At 39.0% G+C, this 17,280-nt stretch overlaps 1 protein-coding gene across 1 annotated transcript in view; it reads left to right on the forward strand.

The window, feature by feature from the left end:
• The window catches only part of gpc3 (glypican 3), a 109,535-nt gene that overhangs the window by 64,315 nt on the left and 27,940 nt on the right, over positions 1–17,280 (forward strand). The window contains 1 exon segment of the mRNA XM_041797236.1: positions 7,679–8,364. Within this exon segment, the coding sequence (XP_041653170.1) occupies positions 7,679–8,364 (686 nt within the window).

Genomic DNA, 17,280 nt, shown 5'->3' on the forward strand with positions numbered 1-17,280 from the left:
GTGTTTCCTCTTGTTTCATACTCACCCACACTTCTAAAATGGCAACTGAGGCAACAGAGGACCAAACTGTTGAGTCTTAACTGGCTTCTTTTACATTTTTCTTAGTTGCTGTACATTTCTCAGATCAGAATTGAAATTCTCAAAACTACTTGTTCAATCTCCAGATCATTGTGTCACTTGTGCACATCCACAAAGCAGTTTCTCATTTTTTTGATCAAGTTACAAATGCTTTGGTACATCCATGCAAATGATTATGTACAATTCTCTGCTGTTTCCTACATTATCACTTGCTTCTGTCATGTTGATCAAAATATATTATAAGGTGTCTCTGTCGAATAGTCACCCCTTACAACATTTAGGCATCAGTTCATTGCATAAGTCTTTACATGCAAAATGGTTGAACATGTTGTCATAATATGTCAAGCATATTTCTGTACATTTCCATTAGACATTTTTTCCTAAATCTGTCCTGAATTGGTAAATTGCTCCCAGGTGAATCTTGACTTTCTCTAACGAAGGGAAATGTGTGAAGCATTTGATCAACCAATGATCAAGGAATTTGATTGAGGAGAATTTGATGATTGAGGAATTTTGTCAGCATGGAGATGGAAAGTATATGATCGCCAGCCACATACACAGATGACCCTTCTGGCTGCCATGGATGCAGCGTGTGATGACATCACAGCAGATACCTGCAGAGGCTGGATAAGACACTCTAAAAGATTCTTTCCATGCTGCATCGCAAGAGAAGATATTCATTGTGATGTGGATGAGAATTTGTGTCCCAACATACAGGAACATCAGGAGGTGTAGGAAGACTGCACTGTAATTCCTACAGCAATGCATGTACAGTTTCCCCTAAGGAGACTGTCCTATGTTCACATTTCTACTTTTTTTTTTTTTTTTTCTTTGTGCTATACAGTGCTGTCTTTTCCTTTCTGTATCGCAATGAAATCATCTGTCAACAAATTACAGTACAAACAGTAAAAGCGTAAATGTGAATCTTGTCCAGTCTCTTGCAATCAATCTCCCACATACACTAAGGTGTAATTTACAATTTACAGTAATTGTCATTAAAACTTTAGCCGTAGTTTACATCAGAACATCCCTCAAGAGTACTGTTATATTGACAACATGACTAAGCAATCTGACTGTCTTATCCGTACACAATGACACAAGGACTTGCCATTCTGATGGCACTGATGTGTTCTTTGACACAGATATTTACTTTTGAGAGATGAACTAAGGATTTTGAGCAAGAGACTGACTTTTGCAGGTAATCCATGGTGTTTTGCTATTTGTACGAATTGTTTTGAGAAATGCACTTACTGTTTTGCAAATGTCGAGGATGATTCAAGAAATGTACCAAAGCGACTGAGAAAAACTGTAATTTTTTTGTTTTTCATCATACAAGTGTGGCAGTCATGTGTGGAGACCTGTTAAACTATGCTAGTTTCTGTTGCTGTTCATTATTAGTATTCTTTTTTAATGTATTTAGTGTTTATCTGAGTAAGTGTGTAAGGTTGTTGGTTTCATTTCTCTTTTATGTCCACTTGAGATTCAGCGTCCTGTCATTCTTAGTTGATATGTACACCAGCAACAGTCAGAATGAGGAAGCGAGGCTCATTTCCTTTTCTTTGATATCGACATCTTCTAATAAGGGCCCTGTACCTTAAATGATATTTGTTGCATAAAGAGACAGAGCTGTCACATCATTTTAACCCAGAGTAGACTGACAAGTTTGATTTGATCTCACTGGAGAAAGAAATTAAACTGTTCAAGCCAAAGAATACAAGCTTTTGCAGCTTTGTAATGAGAAACCCAATATCTTTCTGTAATGTCCTCTTAACCCGTAGCCCCATGCCTCCCTTGAACCCCTGCTTTTACAGTGCAGTTGTTGCTATCACTTTCCACTAAGGGAAATGGACTAGCTATGGTGTAAATGGGATTTTAGAATCCCTTGTTGCTCTCCTATCTAAATCTTCATTTCACTGACTCTCAGCTCCCCTGCTAAGTTCAGTAATGGGGCTTCAAATCCCCTCTGTTGTTAGGTCTTTACCCAGTTCTCTACTGGGCTTATGATAGAGTCCTCACTCCTTGTGGCACATTGTTGATATGACTTCCTGTTTTGCAGAGAAACACCCCTATTTTCCCTTTCATGTAGGTCATGCACCCTTCCCTTTTACATGATTTTCTTCATGCAGTCATTCTCATGTCTATGCTTCTCCTAGTAGACTAACAGGCCTGGAGTGGCTAGAGCCGGTGTGTAGTAACACTAGATAGATAATACAGGCTGTGGTTATGATGAAAGTCTGTCGTGTTCATTTTAAGCTATTTTCTCCTCCTTTTTTCATTTTCTCTGATGTGGTGCTGTTGTGTTGAAGTCCACTGTGCAGCAGCATCCAATCAGTGAGTTAAATCCAATAAGAGGGTGTGTTGTTCTGTAAAAAGAGTTCTGGGAAGCCTGCTGTCATTTGTCTCCACTCATCAGTCCCCAGATCTTGGTCCTAAATTCTCGTCCTAAAACCAAAATGCTTACACATGTTAGATTTAAAGTTCACATATTTTCTCCCCTTAAGACAAGTTTATATTCATTTCAGAGGTCTCCAAAACATGCCTGAGAAGTTTGTTGCTGATAAAACACTCCAGTATTGGATTTTTGCATGCAAACCCTCTGTTTCAGCCCTGCTCAGAGCAAGCTGTTTCTGTGTCTGGGGTTTTAAAGGTTAATGGGCTGTTTGACTCCGCCCCTGACTCCGCCCCTCTCAGTAAATGGATGTGGCTAAATGGATGCGGCTCTCCTGATCCTCCTCTCAGCTGCCAGCTAAGAGGAGGATTAGGAGAGGAGGGCGGAACTTTCCAAGCAGGGAGGGCCAACCAAACCTTGGGGCAGCGCTAACTCCCCACATGACATCATAAGGGGAAAATCTGAGAACAGCTTGTTTCAGCACACATTTTCTGACAGATGGAGAAGGGGGGCAGGGGGCAGGCCAGGGGCACATACCTTTGTTAGAAAAGCCTGAAAAGTGTATTTTGCATAATATGTGACCTTTAAAAGTCACTGGAGCCTCCACAATCTCAAAAACATTGTCACCCGGTTCTTTCTCCCCACTGATAGCATCAACCATTTCACGCTGTAAGAGCAGGCCAGCAGGGGAACACAAAGGATGATGGTTACTGAAGTTCCCACTTCCCTTTGCTGTGCTTCAGTAAAAAAAACCTCAACTTATTGCCCTGAAGATCTATCATTTGAAACTATCACATGTCCGTGATGTACTGAGACGCTTCTGATGCCAGGGTACCACCAGAATACTGTAACATCTCTAGTTTATACAGGTGCATTTCAAAAAAATTAGAATATCATAAAAAGTTCAATATTTTTTGTCACTCATTTTTAGAAAGTGAAACCCATGTATTATATTGACTCATTACATGTAGAGTGGAATATTTCAAACCTTTATTTCTTGAAACTTTGATGATTATGGCTTACAGATAATGAAAACCCAAAAGTCAGTGTCTAAGAAAATTAGAATATTGTGAAAAAGTTCAATATTGGAAAGTCATGGTGTCACACCCTAATCAGCTAATTAACTCCAAACACCTGCAAAGGTTTTCTGAGCCTTTAAATGGTCTCGTGGTCTGGGTCAGTAGGCTACACAATCATGGGGAAGACTGCAGACTTGACAAATGTCCAGAAGACAGTCATTGACACCCTCCACAAGGAGGGTAAGCCACAAAAGGTCATTGCTAAAGAAGCTGGTTGTTCACAGAGTGCTGTATCCAGGCATATTCATAGAAAATTGAGTGGAAGGAAAAAGTGTGGTAGGAAAAGGTGCACCAGCACAAGGGAGAACCGCAGTCTTGAGAGGATTGTCAAGCAAAATCCATTCAAGAATTTGGGGGAGCTTCACAAGGAGTGGACTGAGGCTGGAGTCAGTGCATCAAGAGCCACAACACACAGACAAATCCTAGACATGGGCTACAAACGACTGGTCCTCTGGTTCAAGCCACTCCTGAACCAGAGACAACGTCAGGAGCGTCTTACCTGGGCTGTGGAGAAAAAGAACTGAACTGTTGCTCAGTGGTCCAAAGTCCAATTTTCAGATGAAAGTAAATTTTGCATATCATTTGGAAATCAAGGTCCCAGAGTCTGGAGGAAGAGTGGAGAGGTACAGAATCCACATTGCTTGAAGTCCAGTGTGAAGTTTCCTCAGTCAGTGATGATTTGGTCCGCCATGGCATCTGCTGGTGTTGGTCCACTGTGTTTTCTGAAGTCCACAGTCAATGCAGCCATCTACCAGGAAATTTTAGAGACCGTCATGTTTCCTTCTGCTGACAAGCTTTATGGAGATGCTGATTTCATTTTCCAGCAGGACTTGGCACCTGGCCACACTGCCAAAGGTACCAAAAGCTGGTTCAGTGACCATGGTGTTACTGGTCTTGATTGGCCAGCAAACTGGCCTGACCTGAACCCCATAGAGAATCTATGGGGTATTGTCAAGAGGAAGGTGAGCGACACCAGACCCAACAATGCAGATGACCTGAAGGCCACTATCAAAGCAACCTGGGCTTCCATTACACCTGAGCAGTACCACAGACTGATCGCCTCCATGCCACGTCGCATTGATGCAGTAATTCATGCAAAAGGAGGCCCAACCAAGTATTGAGTGCACAGAAATGACCATACTTTTCAGAAGCCTGACATTTCTGTTTAAAATATCCTTTTTTATTGATCTTATGTAATATTGTAATTTTCTGAGACACTGAATTTTGGGTTTTCATTATCTGTTTGTAAGTCATAACCATCAACATTTCAAGAAATAAAGGCTTGAAATATTTCACTTTATGTGTAATGAGTCTATATTTTTATGTATTTTAGAAACCCATAGGAACGGACATTGCAAATTAGCTCAAGATACAAATGCTGTAGTATGTGGCAACAGTTTACTTGCTTCATACTTGTCCCTATACAAATAAACATTAAATAAAACAAATAAAAATAATATATGGGTTTCACTTTCCGAAATAAATGACAATTTCTTTTCATGATATTCTCATTTTTTGAGATGTACCTGTATCTCTAAAGAGTAGCCTACTGTCTTTACCTGCTCTATATGAAAGTGCCCTGTAAAAAAAAAAAAAATCATGATTCAGCGGCATATAAAAAAAACCCTGCTGTTTCACTAAAAACATAAAATACATTGAAAAGAAAACCTGTGTAAGATAGCAAAACTTGTGAAACTGTGAATCTACCTTGTTAAAAATGCTGAAATCCCATGGTAGTCATAACTAAAAGACAATTCTTATGCCTGATATTTGTGTCAGGGCCCAGGACAGGCCTGGGCCCTGACACATTTTTTTTTAAATATCATTAGTATTTATACCAAAATGCTAAGTAATAAATTTACCCAATCCACAATTATATAGCTCCAAATTAAGGTTGTGAACTAAAGTGTGCTGATCTGTGCCAGGAAATCTTGAGCTAAAAATGAGTCCCACACTCCGGCCCTGTTGAGTAATAAATTAAGATTTATGCTCCTTAACAGAGCATTTTTATGTTATATTTTTTTAAATTATTTTTATTGCTCACACACTGAAAAAAGAATAAAGCCAGTTCTGAGCGTCCACTTCTCTGCATAAGACGTTCAAAACTAACTGCATGTAAGTCTAAAACACTATCACTGAAGCATCACAATCATGATCACCTGCAGTTAGAATGTACCTGTGAAGACATCAGCGACCCATCAGATCACACAGAAATCAAAAGTGATGCCCCCTCTGGCCACTCATCCAGGAAGGTGAGTGTTTCCCGCACATGTAGTATCTATTAAAAGTATTCACCCCTTAGATGGTTTACCCTTTAATTGATGCAGAATTTTATCATGGTCAACATAATTTGGATTTTTATTTTTTTTTACAAAGAGAACCCCAACCAAAAAAACAGTTTAATGTCAAAGTGAAAACAGATCCTACAAAGTGATGTCAATTAAATGAAAATATGTCATATAAAATAAGTAATTGCCAAAAATTTTCACCCCTTGAGAGAGACTGACGAATTCCACAAAGGTCCAATTGGTGCTAGTAGTGTCACAGTCAGTGAAATGGGGAATGGGGATCCTGACAGAGACCTATCCACATAGACTAAGTGCTGTGATTGTAGCCAAAGGTGTATCTACTTAATATTGACTTGTAGAGACACACTTGACTACCTGTGGATAGAAGCTGTTTGGGGGTCAGTTGTGTCTGTTTTAATTGTCCTGTATCTTCTTCCCAAGGGAATAAAGGTAAACAGTTTGAATCTGGGATGACTGACAAACCTTTACTGTTCAGTGCTTAACAACACAACTTTACCACTCTGCTAGTACTATTTAATTTCACATATCTAAGTACAATGAAGAGCACTATGAAGTGACATATACAAGAGGTAACTTATGAAATGTTTCCATTACTTGCTTGTTTTTTACTTGGACACAAGGGTTGAAGTGTTCTTTCAAATGAGTTTGCACAGGTGCAACACCAATGACACTATAGTTGGTAATCACAGAGTAGTATTTTGAAGGCCAGAGTTTCTATGTGAACACAGAGAACCAAATAATGGAATTTGTGTTCAGAGATTTGGACAGCTGTGAATAGTATTTGAGTGAGACCAATAAATTGTTCTCAGAGTTTAGCAGACTGGAGTCATGTTGTTGATGCACAAATTTCAAGTTTCCAGAATTGTGTCTACATTCAATACGAAGCAAACATTATATATGTTCAAAAATGAGGCAGGTGGTGTTTACAGATTTTATCTTACCTGTTTTCCATTACTGTGAAGGGTTTTTTGTTTGTAACCAATAGAAATGAACAAATATTGTAATCATGTCGGCTTTATTTTGTGCTGACGTGAGATTTCTATCCCAGTCCCTCTTTTGGTTTATTTTTACTGCAAACTGCATATAAACAAGCCAAAGTCATGCAGGAAACAGTTTTCAATACTTAGAATAAACCATTTCAAAGAAGAAATGTTTTAGATTTAGCACAGCTATGTGAAGTTAGTGATGGAAAGATCTTTTTATTTTTGTATGGAAAGTTTTGAGGCAAAAGTATTGTTTTTAGAAGACTTTCTGTAGTTTTGAATAAAGGCTTACATTTCCAAGAAATGAAAGATTTTTGTATTTTGTGTATGTTTTTATTTTCTGTGTGCAGAGTTTAGACTAACAGGGCCCTAGTTTGAGGAACTGTATTTATGAAATACTGTAGTTCAAACCTGTAAGAGGTAAAACCTCAACTCTTGCTTTTCATCTGTTGCATAAGATTGTCTGTCTTTGTAGTCGTAGTCATCATCTATAATTCTGGTGTGTGTGTGTGTGTTGTTGTTTACCCTGTGTATGTGTGAGTCATCCCATTAGAGAAAACAACAGATCGGGAAACTGGGGAAGTGAAACAAGGCCTCTGTGTGGGAAGTTTCATCTAACTGACATCATTAAGGATGGGGTGGTTGTTTGGGAGTGGGATTGTCTCTCTTTTAATGTTCCATGTTTTTCAGCTAAATTGCTGCCTATTTTTGACAGCGTGGCATTGTCATAACTGAGGCACATCATCACCCGCTAAATGTAGTTCAACAGCTTTCAGAAAGGTTGTCTAACTTTCATCTCACTTGACTCTTTGCTTTGTTGTTCTCTTGCTTTTCTTCTAGAGGCATTTGACCTGGTGCTGCGGCACGGCCGTAACTCCACCCTTGCCATGCTGAAGTCAGAGTTCCCGAGTCTTGGAGGTGGAGCCCAAAGCTCTGTTGGGCAGCTCTTTATGGACATGTCGCTGTACATCCTGGGCTCAGATTCTACAGTTGACCACATGGTAACAATGCTCTATGGTCGCCTCTTCCCCCTGACATACCGTCGCCTTCTGGGGGGCAGTGTGTCCTCTGTGTCTGAGGAGTGTGTAAAAGCAGCCTGGAAGGACTCAGGAGCATTTGGCCCTTATCCCAAACTGATGTTAACCCGTCTGTCGCGCTCTCTCCTGGCAACAAGAGTCTTCCTGCAGGCACTCAACCTGGGCATTGAGGTTGTCAACACCACTGACCACCTGCGTCCTGGCCGGGACTGCAGCCGGGCACTGCTAAGGCTGTGGTACTGCCCACACTGCCAAGGCATGCTAGGGCCGCCAGCCTGTAGGGGATTCTGTCAGACGGTGATGCAGGGCTGCTTGGGGGGAGCAGCAGAAGTGCAGCCTCACTGGAGAAGCTACATAGACGGAATGGGGAAGCTGGCCGGTGGCATGAGGGGGGAGCAAGATATGGAGGCTGTAATTCTCAGATTACCTTCCATGATTAAACTGGCACTGAAGCATGCTGTGAATGCACGCACCCGCCTCACCACCCTGGTAAGTCCAGTACACACAATACACTCACACACATCATAAGATAGTGCCAGACTGCAAATGACACTGTATTAATTAAGGACAGCACTGGTACAGTTGTGAAATAAGGGAATCAGTTTCTATTTAGTTTTTAGCACAGCAAACTGTTAAGAAAAATGTGAGAACACTAAAATTAGTAATTAGTAATACACTTATTTCCCTTTAGATTCATATGTCTGTGCCATGTTTTAAACCAAAGCAACCTTAGAAGGTTAAACTTAATCTGAAAACCTTTATAAGCAGTAAAAGACTCTTGATTTAAAACAACTTGACTTTCCTAAGGGGCTGTGGGGTGGTGCAGGGGTTAGCACTGTTGCCTCACTTTAAGAAGGTTCCTGGTTTGCTTCCTGGTCAGGGTCTTTCTGTTCTCACTGTGCATGCGTGGGTTTTCTCTGGGTACTCCGGCTTCCTCCCACCACCAAAGACATGCTCCCAAATACATTCTCGTTAGGTTAACTGGTGACTCTAAATTGGCTGTAGGGGTGAGGGTGAGCTTGCCTGCTTGTCCGTCTCTATGTCAGCCCTGAAATTGGTGTACCCTTCCTCTCTCCCATTGACAGCTGGGATAGGCTCCAGCCCCTAATGGGATAAGCAGTATAGAAAATGGATGGGGTGATCTAAATTGTAGTTTAAAAGTGTTCATTAATATTTTCCTTGATTAACCCATAATTTAATCTTGGGATGCCAAGATGGGATGCTAATTTTACAGGATCAAGGTAGTGAGGGTGATACCAGTTTATGATATTAATGTTTATCTCACAAATATTTCAGGAGTGAAATTACTTCTTCTTTTTTTTTTTTTTTTTTAATTTTGAATAAATTCACCCTCTGAACAATGTATTCAGTTATAGCTGTTTGACTCAGAGCAGCATGATCATCAGAATACCTCAACACAAAACAACTTAATTGTTCAGTAGTTGTGAAAATTAATTCAGCATGATTTTGTACTAATACTGAGCTGTGCAGACAGTTCCTTTGACCTCATTGCTCAGTTTTTGCTCTGATATGCATTGCCAGCTGTGAGGCCTTCTATAGAAGTATGTGCCTTTCAAAATCATGTCCAATCTATTTAATTACCCACAGGTGGACTTCAATCAAGTAGCTGCAAAATTAAAATTAAATTAAAAAGAAAATGAGGAGGGTCTGAATACTGCTGAATGTGCTGTATATAATATAAAATAAATGATATGTAAAGGTTTCCCTTTTGTATTCAGCCACAAAAAACTATTTTTTCCATGATATTTCCAATTTCTTAAGATGCCCATCTAGATAACAGAAATTTTAATATGTAGAACATTATTTTTTACCATAACTGCCTTGCATTTTGTGGTGCAAGTAGAATGACTTGGTGACAAGTGATAATGGTTTTAAATGATGATAAAGTGCATTTGTGTTGTGGTAAGGAATGAGTTCATCTTTTGCCTGCAAAGTCCACATCAATCAACAATAACATTTGTTGTGTTTGAAAATGATCATTATCACATGTTGTCTTGTACCCTTTAAGATTCACACAGTCAAACTTTCCTGCTCATTGTTGCACTGCACTAATTTTTCTTCTAGAGATCATTAAAGCCACGTCTTTTATATGCTGAGTAGATGCATGATCATGCTGTTTATGTCACACAGTAAATTACTGGGTATGTGCAGACTAATGTTCTTGATTTACTAAAAAAAAATCTGTTGTCAAATGATATTGCACTGTAGAGTTGAGCCCCATCACTATGCTTCACAGTGGGATGAATGATTTAGTACTGCAAATGTCATGGTTGTAGCCCGTCGAACAGGAAAAGCACTTAGCACAGGATGAAATGAAAACTCACACATGGAGGGGGAAAGGTTATGTTTGCTGTGATTTAACAAAAGAGACTTCACCTTGTCAAACATTCCACTAGACACAGCTACAACAGATCTACAATAATTATTTGCTTACCTCTGAAACATAAATGCGCCTGACTCAACTAAATCAAGAGGTAGAAATGAGCAGCAGGAAAAAAGGTGGCAGGAGAACAAGTGTGTATTTTCAGACTGCCAGACAGATGCTCTCAGCACTATGACATGTCTCTCACTCATCAGCAGCAGTGTTGTGTGGTTTTACTGTGATAAAACCGTCAAGTTTGTTCTTAGCCCACATGTGAAGTGAGGGAGAAGTGCTCATGAAATATGAAGATCTCTTTCTGTCAGGGTTACAGAGCTGCATGCACTCCTGTTCTTGTTTATGTGCTGAACTTTTCACTCTAACACCCCAAATCCCCACAGTGACCAGGTTTCCACTCAGAAGCTATCATTTATTAACACAAAGGTTGACCTCACTTACTCTACAGTGCTAGGGTGTGGCTGCATCCTCAAATCGCTGACTTGGGGGGAAATGCTCTGTGGGTTTGTGTGTGTGTGTCTGCGTGCAAGAGAGAGAGAGGTACAGATCCTTATCCAAAATGAACCCTGTTCGGGGGTTTTTAAGGCTTGGGAACCAGTCATCACAGATAACTTTGCGCTCTGTTTATGGTCGTGACTCTGGTTCCACTATAATATAGGATTACAGCTGCTGTGGTGGTGTATTGTTCAGGATTGTGACAAGGTTGTATGAGTGTGTGTTTGTCTGAATGTAATCTTGCAGAGACACTCCTTGCTCAGGGGGTGTCATTGAAGGGACAGAGGCATTGTTTCCCCACAGGCTAATTTAGTCTCACTGAGGAGTCATGGAAGATCAACCAAATTTAGACAACACCTGATTGCTTCACCTCAAAAACACTTCAGGCTTTGAGTGATGAAGTTTGGGATTAAAGAACTCTTGCAGGGCTTTTTATGCTTAATCCCGTTAACTCTAAATTTCCCGTACACTGTATCAAAACTCACTTTGCTATAACTTTTAATGTCTTATAACCGGCGTTGATATTTTAAGGAATTTCAGTGTTAAATATGATATTAATGAGGGAGAACAGTTTTTTAAATCTGTTGCTTCATTATTTCAAAAATGGATTGATGTTTTTGGTTTGTTATTACAAGAAGCAGAAGGAGAAAGTGTAATTTTGGCCTTATTCCATTGTCCATCCTAAAGCCTCAGCACTGCACCCCCACTGACTCTGATGGCTTCAGATGTGCAGTAGTGTTCATTCTGTTGACCAACGTTTGACTAAAAATGTTAGTTTACTATCTTTTTTTTCTTTTTTTTTTTTCAATTAAAATGACTTGACAAGACTGGCTAAAAATAGGGCTTTGTTGATACAAACTCTGACCAAAAGTAAGTAGTTTGCCTTGACTACAGTTGTAGACTAAACTAACAGCATTTTTTATTGGTAAAAATGTTTTTTAAGATTATCTTTTGGGAATTTTGCCTTTATTTGATAGATCAGATGAAGAGAGACAGGAAAGTTGGGTAAGGAGAGTGGGGGGAGGGCATGCACTGAACACACCCTGAGACTGGGAATCAATCCTGTAACCAGTGCCTGGAGAACTATAGCCTCTGGATATGAGTGCCTGCTCTACAACTCAGCTAAACTGACACCCTTGGACTAAAATGTTATTGAGTTTTCACTGACTAAACTAGACTAAAAATAGAGGTTAAAAGAGTAAATGTTACGAAAATAATGATAATAATAATAAAAAAAAGTTTTAATTCACCCAAGCAAACTAACATAAAACATATGTTTGTATTTTCTTACAGCTCACACAATGGTCAGCAATATTTCCTCACGGTGAAGTTCTGCCACTTTTCAAAACTGTCTTCTTTGTTGTGTTTCTCTGTGCTGGCTTGATCTGTTGGTAATATTGCTCAACACTGTTCCCATGATTGGGAATGGTATTGCATCATTCATCTTTATCCTAACAAAACAGACACAAATTAAGAACAGATAGTGCTGTCTGTATTTGTCTGTATTTGAATGTAGAGCATAAATGATTCTTAAGACTACATCCACATGTTAAAGAGTCTATACTTTGCTCACAAGGACAAAAGATTAGGTGTGAACTGTGTTTGGCATAGAGTTCAACAGCAAAAGACCAAGGACAAATCTAGCATGCAGCAATTGTGCATGGTATGACAGCTATGACAGTGCATGCTGATCAGACATGCTCATCAGTGCGGCCTGACACCCAATGGCTTTCCCTCCGATTTTAAAGTTGCAGACAAAATTCCAAAGTCGGAGTAAAATCATGGGAGTCTTGCTAAAGTCGCAACTCACTTCCGTTGTCCCAGTCGTTAGGTGTAAGTCTCGATTTTAGCAGTTTTAAGGCAGACTTTCTTCAGTATTGGAGTTACGATAATATCAAACGTGTTTGACATTGTTGTAAGCCTTAAGTCTCTTTGTGTGCAAATTGTGTCTCTCAGTGACGGGACTGTTGTCCACGACCAATAGGAGCACATTAATTCACTTCATTCTTCAAAATATGAACGTCAGCATAGATCAATCTAGAGCCACTGAATGTCCACTCAGAACTACAGTAAAGAGATTAAAAAACTTCTCTGCTCAGAGCTGCAACTGTGGCAACACTTTGGGGAAAGCTCTTTTCTGTCCCAAACTGACTTTGCCCCAGTGCACAAAGCAGAGACTATAAAGACATGGTTTAATGAGTTTAGTGTGGAAGAACTAGACTGGCCCACACAGAGCCCTGACCTCAACCACAATGAGCTGTGTGGGAAGCTTGAATGGGAAGGTGTCCAAATACTTTTGTCCATGTCTGATTCCATTTTATGTGTATCATCTGAATTCACTACAAATTAGAAAAAAACACACTGATTGTATTTATTTAATATGAATAAAGGTTGAAAATATGTTGAAATGATAAAAATCAAGTAAATGTGTTTTTATAACACTTATGACAGTCAAAAATCATTTGTTGAGTGTCCTTGAGTCCTTGAGGTGTGAGAGAGTCGTCTTCTCTTCTCCATGTGCATTTGAAACATGTTCTTCTGTTGGAGAGTTGGCCACTCATCCTCTGCCAGCCTTCACCCCGGCACGTTAACATTCATTACCTCCATCCGGTGCAGCTCCAATGTGAATCAGCCAATGTTCAGAGAGACTGAGAGGGCAGCCAAGAGCCCTGCAGCTTCAATCTATTCCTCTGTCAGCTTCCCGGCTCTCTCCCGGAGTTTGATGCCATCCACCTTCGTTTTTACATCTCATCCTCAACATCCTTCTCTTGCTTTCAAGCCCACCATTTATTTCTTTTTCTCTCATTCTCATTCGGTGCTGGAGAGAAGATGCATGATTTATGAAGCTCTATTTTTACCAGTTACTGAGGAGAAAGATGAGAGAAGGGGTGACAAAGAAAGGGGGAGTAAAGGAAAGAAAAATGGAGGGGAGAGTGTGAACAGTGAGCCCAAGGGGAAGGAGGACGAGAGAGTAAGGAAGAGACATCCATCACCATATGACCCCTTGGCTGAAAATGAAGACAGGAAGAGGTTGAGATAGAAATATGATGGATCTGACCGAGATCAGAGAAGATTCACTGCAGCCGAGTACAAGTTGTGTATTTCTCCCTACTTGTTACAGTTTGATTGCTGTAAGTCAAGCAACACGACTCTTTTTATCCCTGAAACTTTTTGTCATCAGGTCAGATCAATAAGTTAATAGCTTAGCTTTTGCTTCACAGAGAAACCAGAAACTGCAACCCCAGATCTAAAGTTTGGGCAGTGAGTAAAATGTAAATATATACATAAATAAATAAATAAATACAAAATACAATTTCAGAAACCCATATTTCATTCACAATCACGTATAAACAAAATATTAGACATTGAAACTGAGACGTATCATTTAATGAAAAATACTCACTTATTTTGAATTTGATGATAGCCATACATCTTAGAAAAAGTAGGGGCGTGGCAAAAAATGCTGGAGAGGAAGTGGTGCTAATGAAAAACAGCTGGAGGAACATTTTTGTAAATGTTTAGGTTAATTGCCAACAGGTCAGTAACATGACTGTGTATAAATGGAACATTTAAGAGCAGCTGAGTCTCTCAGAAGAGAAAACAGGCAGAGGTTCATCAATCTGTAAGAAGAGTGCTTCTAAAAATGATGGAACAATTTTAGCAACATTTTTCTCAAAGTAAAATTGTGAAGACACCATCTTCAGTGCATAGTATCATCAAAAGATTCAGAGCATTTGGAAAAATCTGTGCAAAAAGGAACAAGACTTTGAACTCTTCCATGGATGCAATTTTTGCCCAGTTTCTTTTTTATTGTTGGAACATGAACACTGACCTTAACTAAGTGCAGTGAGGCCTGCAGGTCTTTAACTGTTGTTCTGAGTTCTTTTGTCACCTTTCTGGATGGATTGTTGATGTACTTTTGGAGTAGGCTGGCCATTCGCGGGAAGGTTCACCATTGTTTCAAGTTTTCTCCATTTGTGGATAATGTCTCTCACCGCAGTTCACTGGAGTCCCAAAGACTTGGAAATGGCTTTGTAACTCTTTCCAGACTGATAGAAGTCAACGACTTTGTGTTTCATCTGTTCTTGACTTTCTTCAGATCACAGCTTAATGTGTCGCTTTTTGAGATCTTCTAGCCTACTTCAATTTGTCAGACAGGCTCTGTTAAAGTGATTTCCTTATTCAGCAGGTCTGGCAGGAATCTGGCTTGAATGTTACAATGGAAAATGAACTTAGCTACCCACATCTGACATTGTTCACTGTTTAGAACATCTTCTATAAAATCAGAGCAGTTTTTAAAGTGTATATTCACAATATCATGAAAAGGTTCAATATTTTTTGAAATGTTGATGATTATGACTTACAGATAATGAAAACCCAAATTACAATATTACATAAGATCAATAAAAAAAAAGGATATTTTAAACAGAAATGTCAGGCTTCTGAAAAGTACGGTCATTTCTGTGCACTCAATACTTGGTTGGGTCTCCTTTCGCATGAATTACTGCATCAATGCGGCATGGCATGGAGGTCATCAGCGTGTGGCACTGCTAAGGTGTAATGGAAGCCCAGGTTGCTTTGATAGCGTATGTATGTATATATATGTATATATATATATAACTTATAAAAAGAGGGCCAGCTCTTATTTGTTTGTGCAGACCACGGCCCTAGATGGGCGACTGATGCAAACTGACTATGGGTCATGTTCAGGCTGAGGAAATAAATGGTATTTCAAAAGACCATCTATCACACGGTGTACTCTCATGTTGTGTTGACAGTAACACAAAAAAGGTGCGAGGGTCAGTTCAGTGCTGCTTGCAGCCCTAGTTTTTTATTTCACTTTTTTCAGTTTTATCAATTTTCTTATTCCATTTTTGATTTCTGTACATTGAGAGTAAAACTAACCAGAGTTTTATTCCATATTGCATAAGCATACTTTGCCAGTAAAGCTGATTCTGGTACATAACTTCCTTTATTTCCTCTAATTTTAGCTCAATAAATAGCCTTTCCTTAGTTGTCTTCTCATTTCTGAACACTTCAGAGTACTTTAGCTCTTTAAGTGAGAAGTGAGAAATACATTTTTTTTTCAAGCTTCAGTTTCTCATTTTGAATTTTATTGTGATTGGCACAGATCTATTTTTATTGGATAAGCATGTTGGATTCGAATCAGTCTTTTACAGTTTTTCTCAGTCGCTTTAGTACATTTCTCAGGTTAGAATTGAAATTCTCAAAACTACTTGTTCAGTCTTCACATCATTGTTCCACTTGTGCACATCAAAAAAGCAGTTTCTCATTTCTTTGATTAAGCTGCAAATGCTTTGGTACATCCATGCAAATGATTATGTACAATTCTCTGCTGTTTCCTACATTTTCATTTGCTTATGTCATGTTGATCAAAATGTATTATCATGGGTCTCTGTTTTATAGTCTCACCCCCCACAACATTTAGGCATTAATTCCTCGCATAAGTCTTTACATGCAAAATGGCTGAACATGTTGTCATAATATGTCAAGCATATTTCTATACATTTCCATTAGACTTTTGTCCTAAAACTGTCCTGAATTGGTAAATTGCTCCCAGGAAAATCTTGACTTCCTCTAAGGGAGGGAAATGTGTGAAGCATTAGATCAACCAATGATCAACGAATTTGATTGAGGAGAATATAATGATTGAGGAATTTTCTCAGCATGGAGTTGGAATGTACAGTGCTTAACAAATTTATTAGACCACCTGTTATATTTGGCTCGGAGACCATCCAGCATCATGAAGTGCTTTAATGCAGACTCTTTCATTTTTACGAGCCCACAATGTTTTACCATTTTGAACAGAAATGAAGGATTTCAAATTGAATTCACCTTTTTATACCAAAATTTGAGCCGGCTCACAGGGCTTCTCTGAGAAGTCAGAAATGAATCAAACATAACATTCAACCACTAAAACTCATTTTTCTGTTCAGGAATGCAAGTGAATAACTATAATTTGACATATTAATCAAGAAATAATAATGTGCTTTACTATTTTTTCAGTTTTTTTGAAAATCAGTCAATTTGAAAATTCATGGATAACAATAAGAATTACAGTTTTTCTCAGTCGCTTTGGTATATTTCTCAGATCAGAATTGAAATTCTTAAAACTACTACTGGCATGGTCTATCAACAAATTGCAGTACAAACAGTAAAAGCGTAAATGTGAATCTTGTCCAGTCTCTTGCAATCTCCCACATACACTAAAGTGTAATTTAAAATTTACAATAATTGTCATCAAAACTTTAGCCATAGTTTACATCAGAACATTCCTCCAGAGTACTGTTATATTGACAACATGACTAAGCAATCTGACTGTCTTATCTGTGCACAATGACTTGTCATTCTGATGGCACTGACATGTTCATTGTTACTTTTGAGAGATGAACTAAGGATTTTGAGCAGGAGACTGGCTTTTGCAGGTAATCCATGGTGTTTTGCTATTTTTACGAATTGTTTGAGAAATGCACTTACTGTTTTGCAAATGT

The sequence above is a fragment of the Cheilinus undulatus genome, linkage group 10 (assembly GCF_018320785.1).
Source record: "Cheilinus undulatus linkage group 10, ASM1832078v1, whole genome shotgun sequence".
NCBI classification, from domain to species: Eukaryota; Metazoa; Chordata; class Actinopteri; order Labriformes; family Labridae; genus Cheilinus; species Cheilinus undulatus.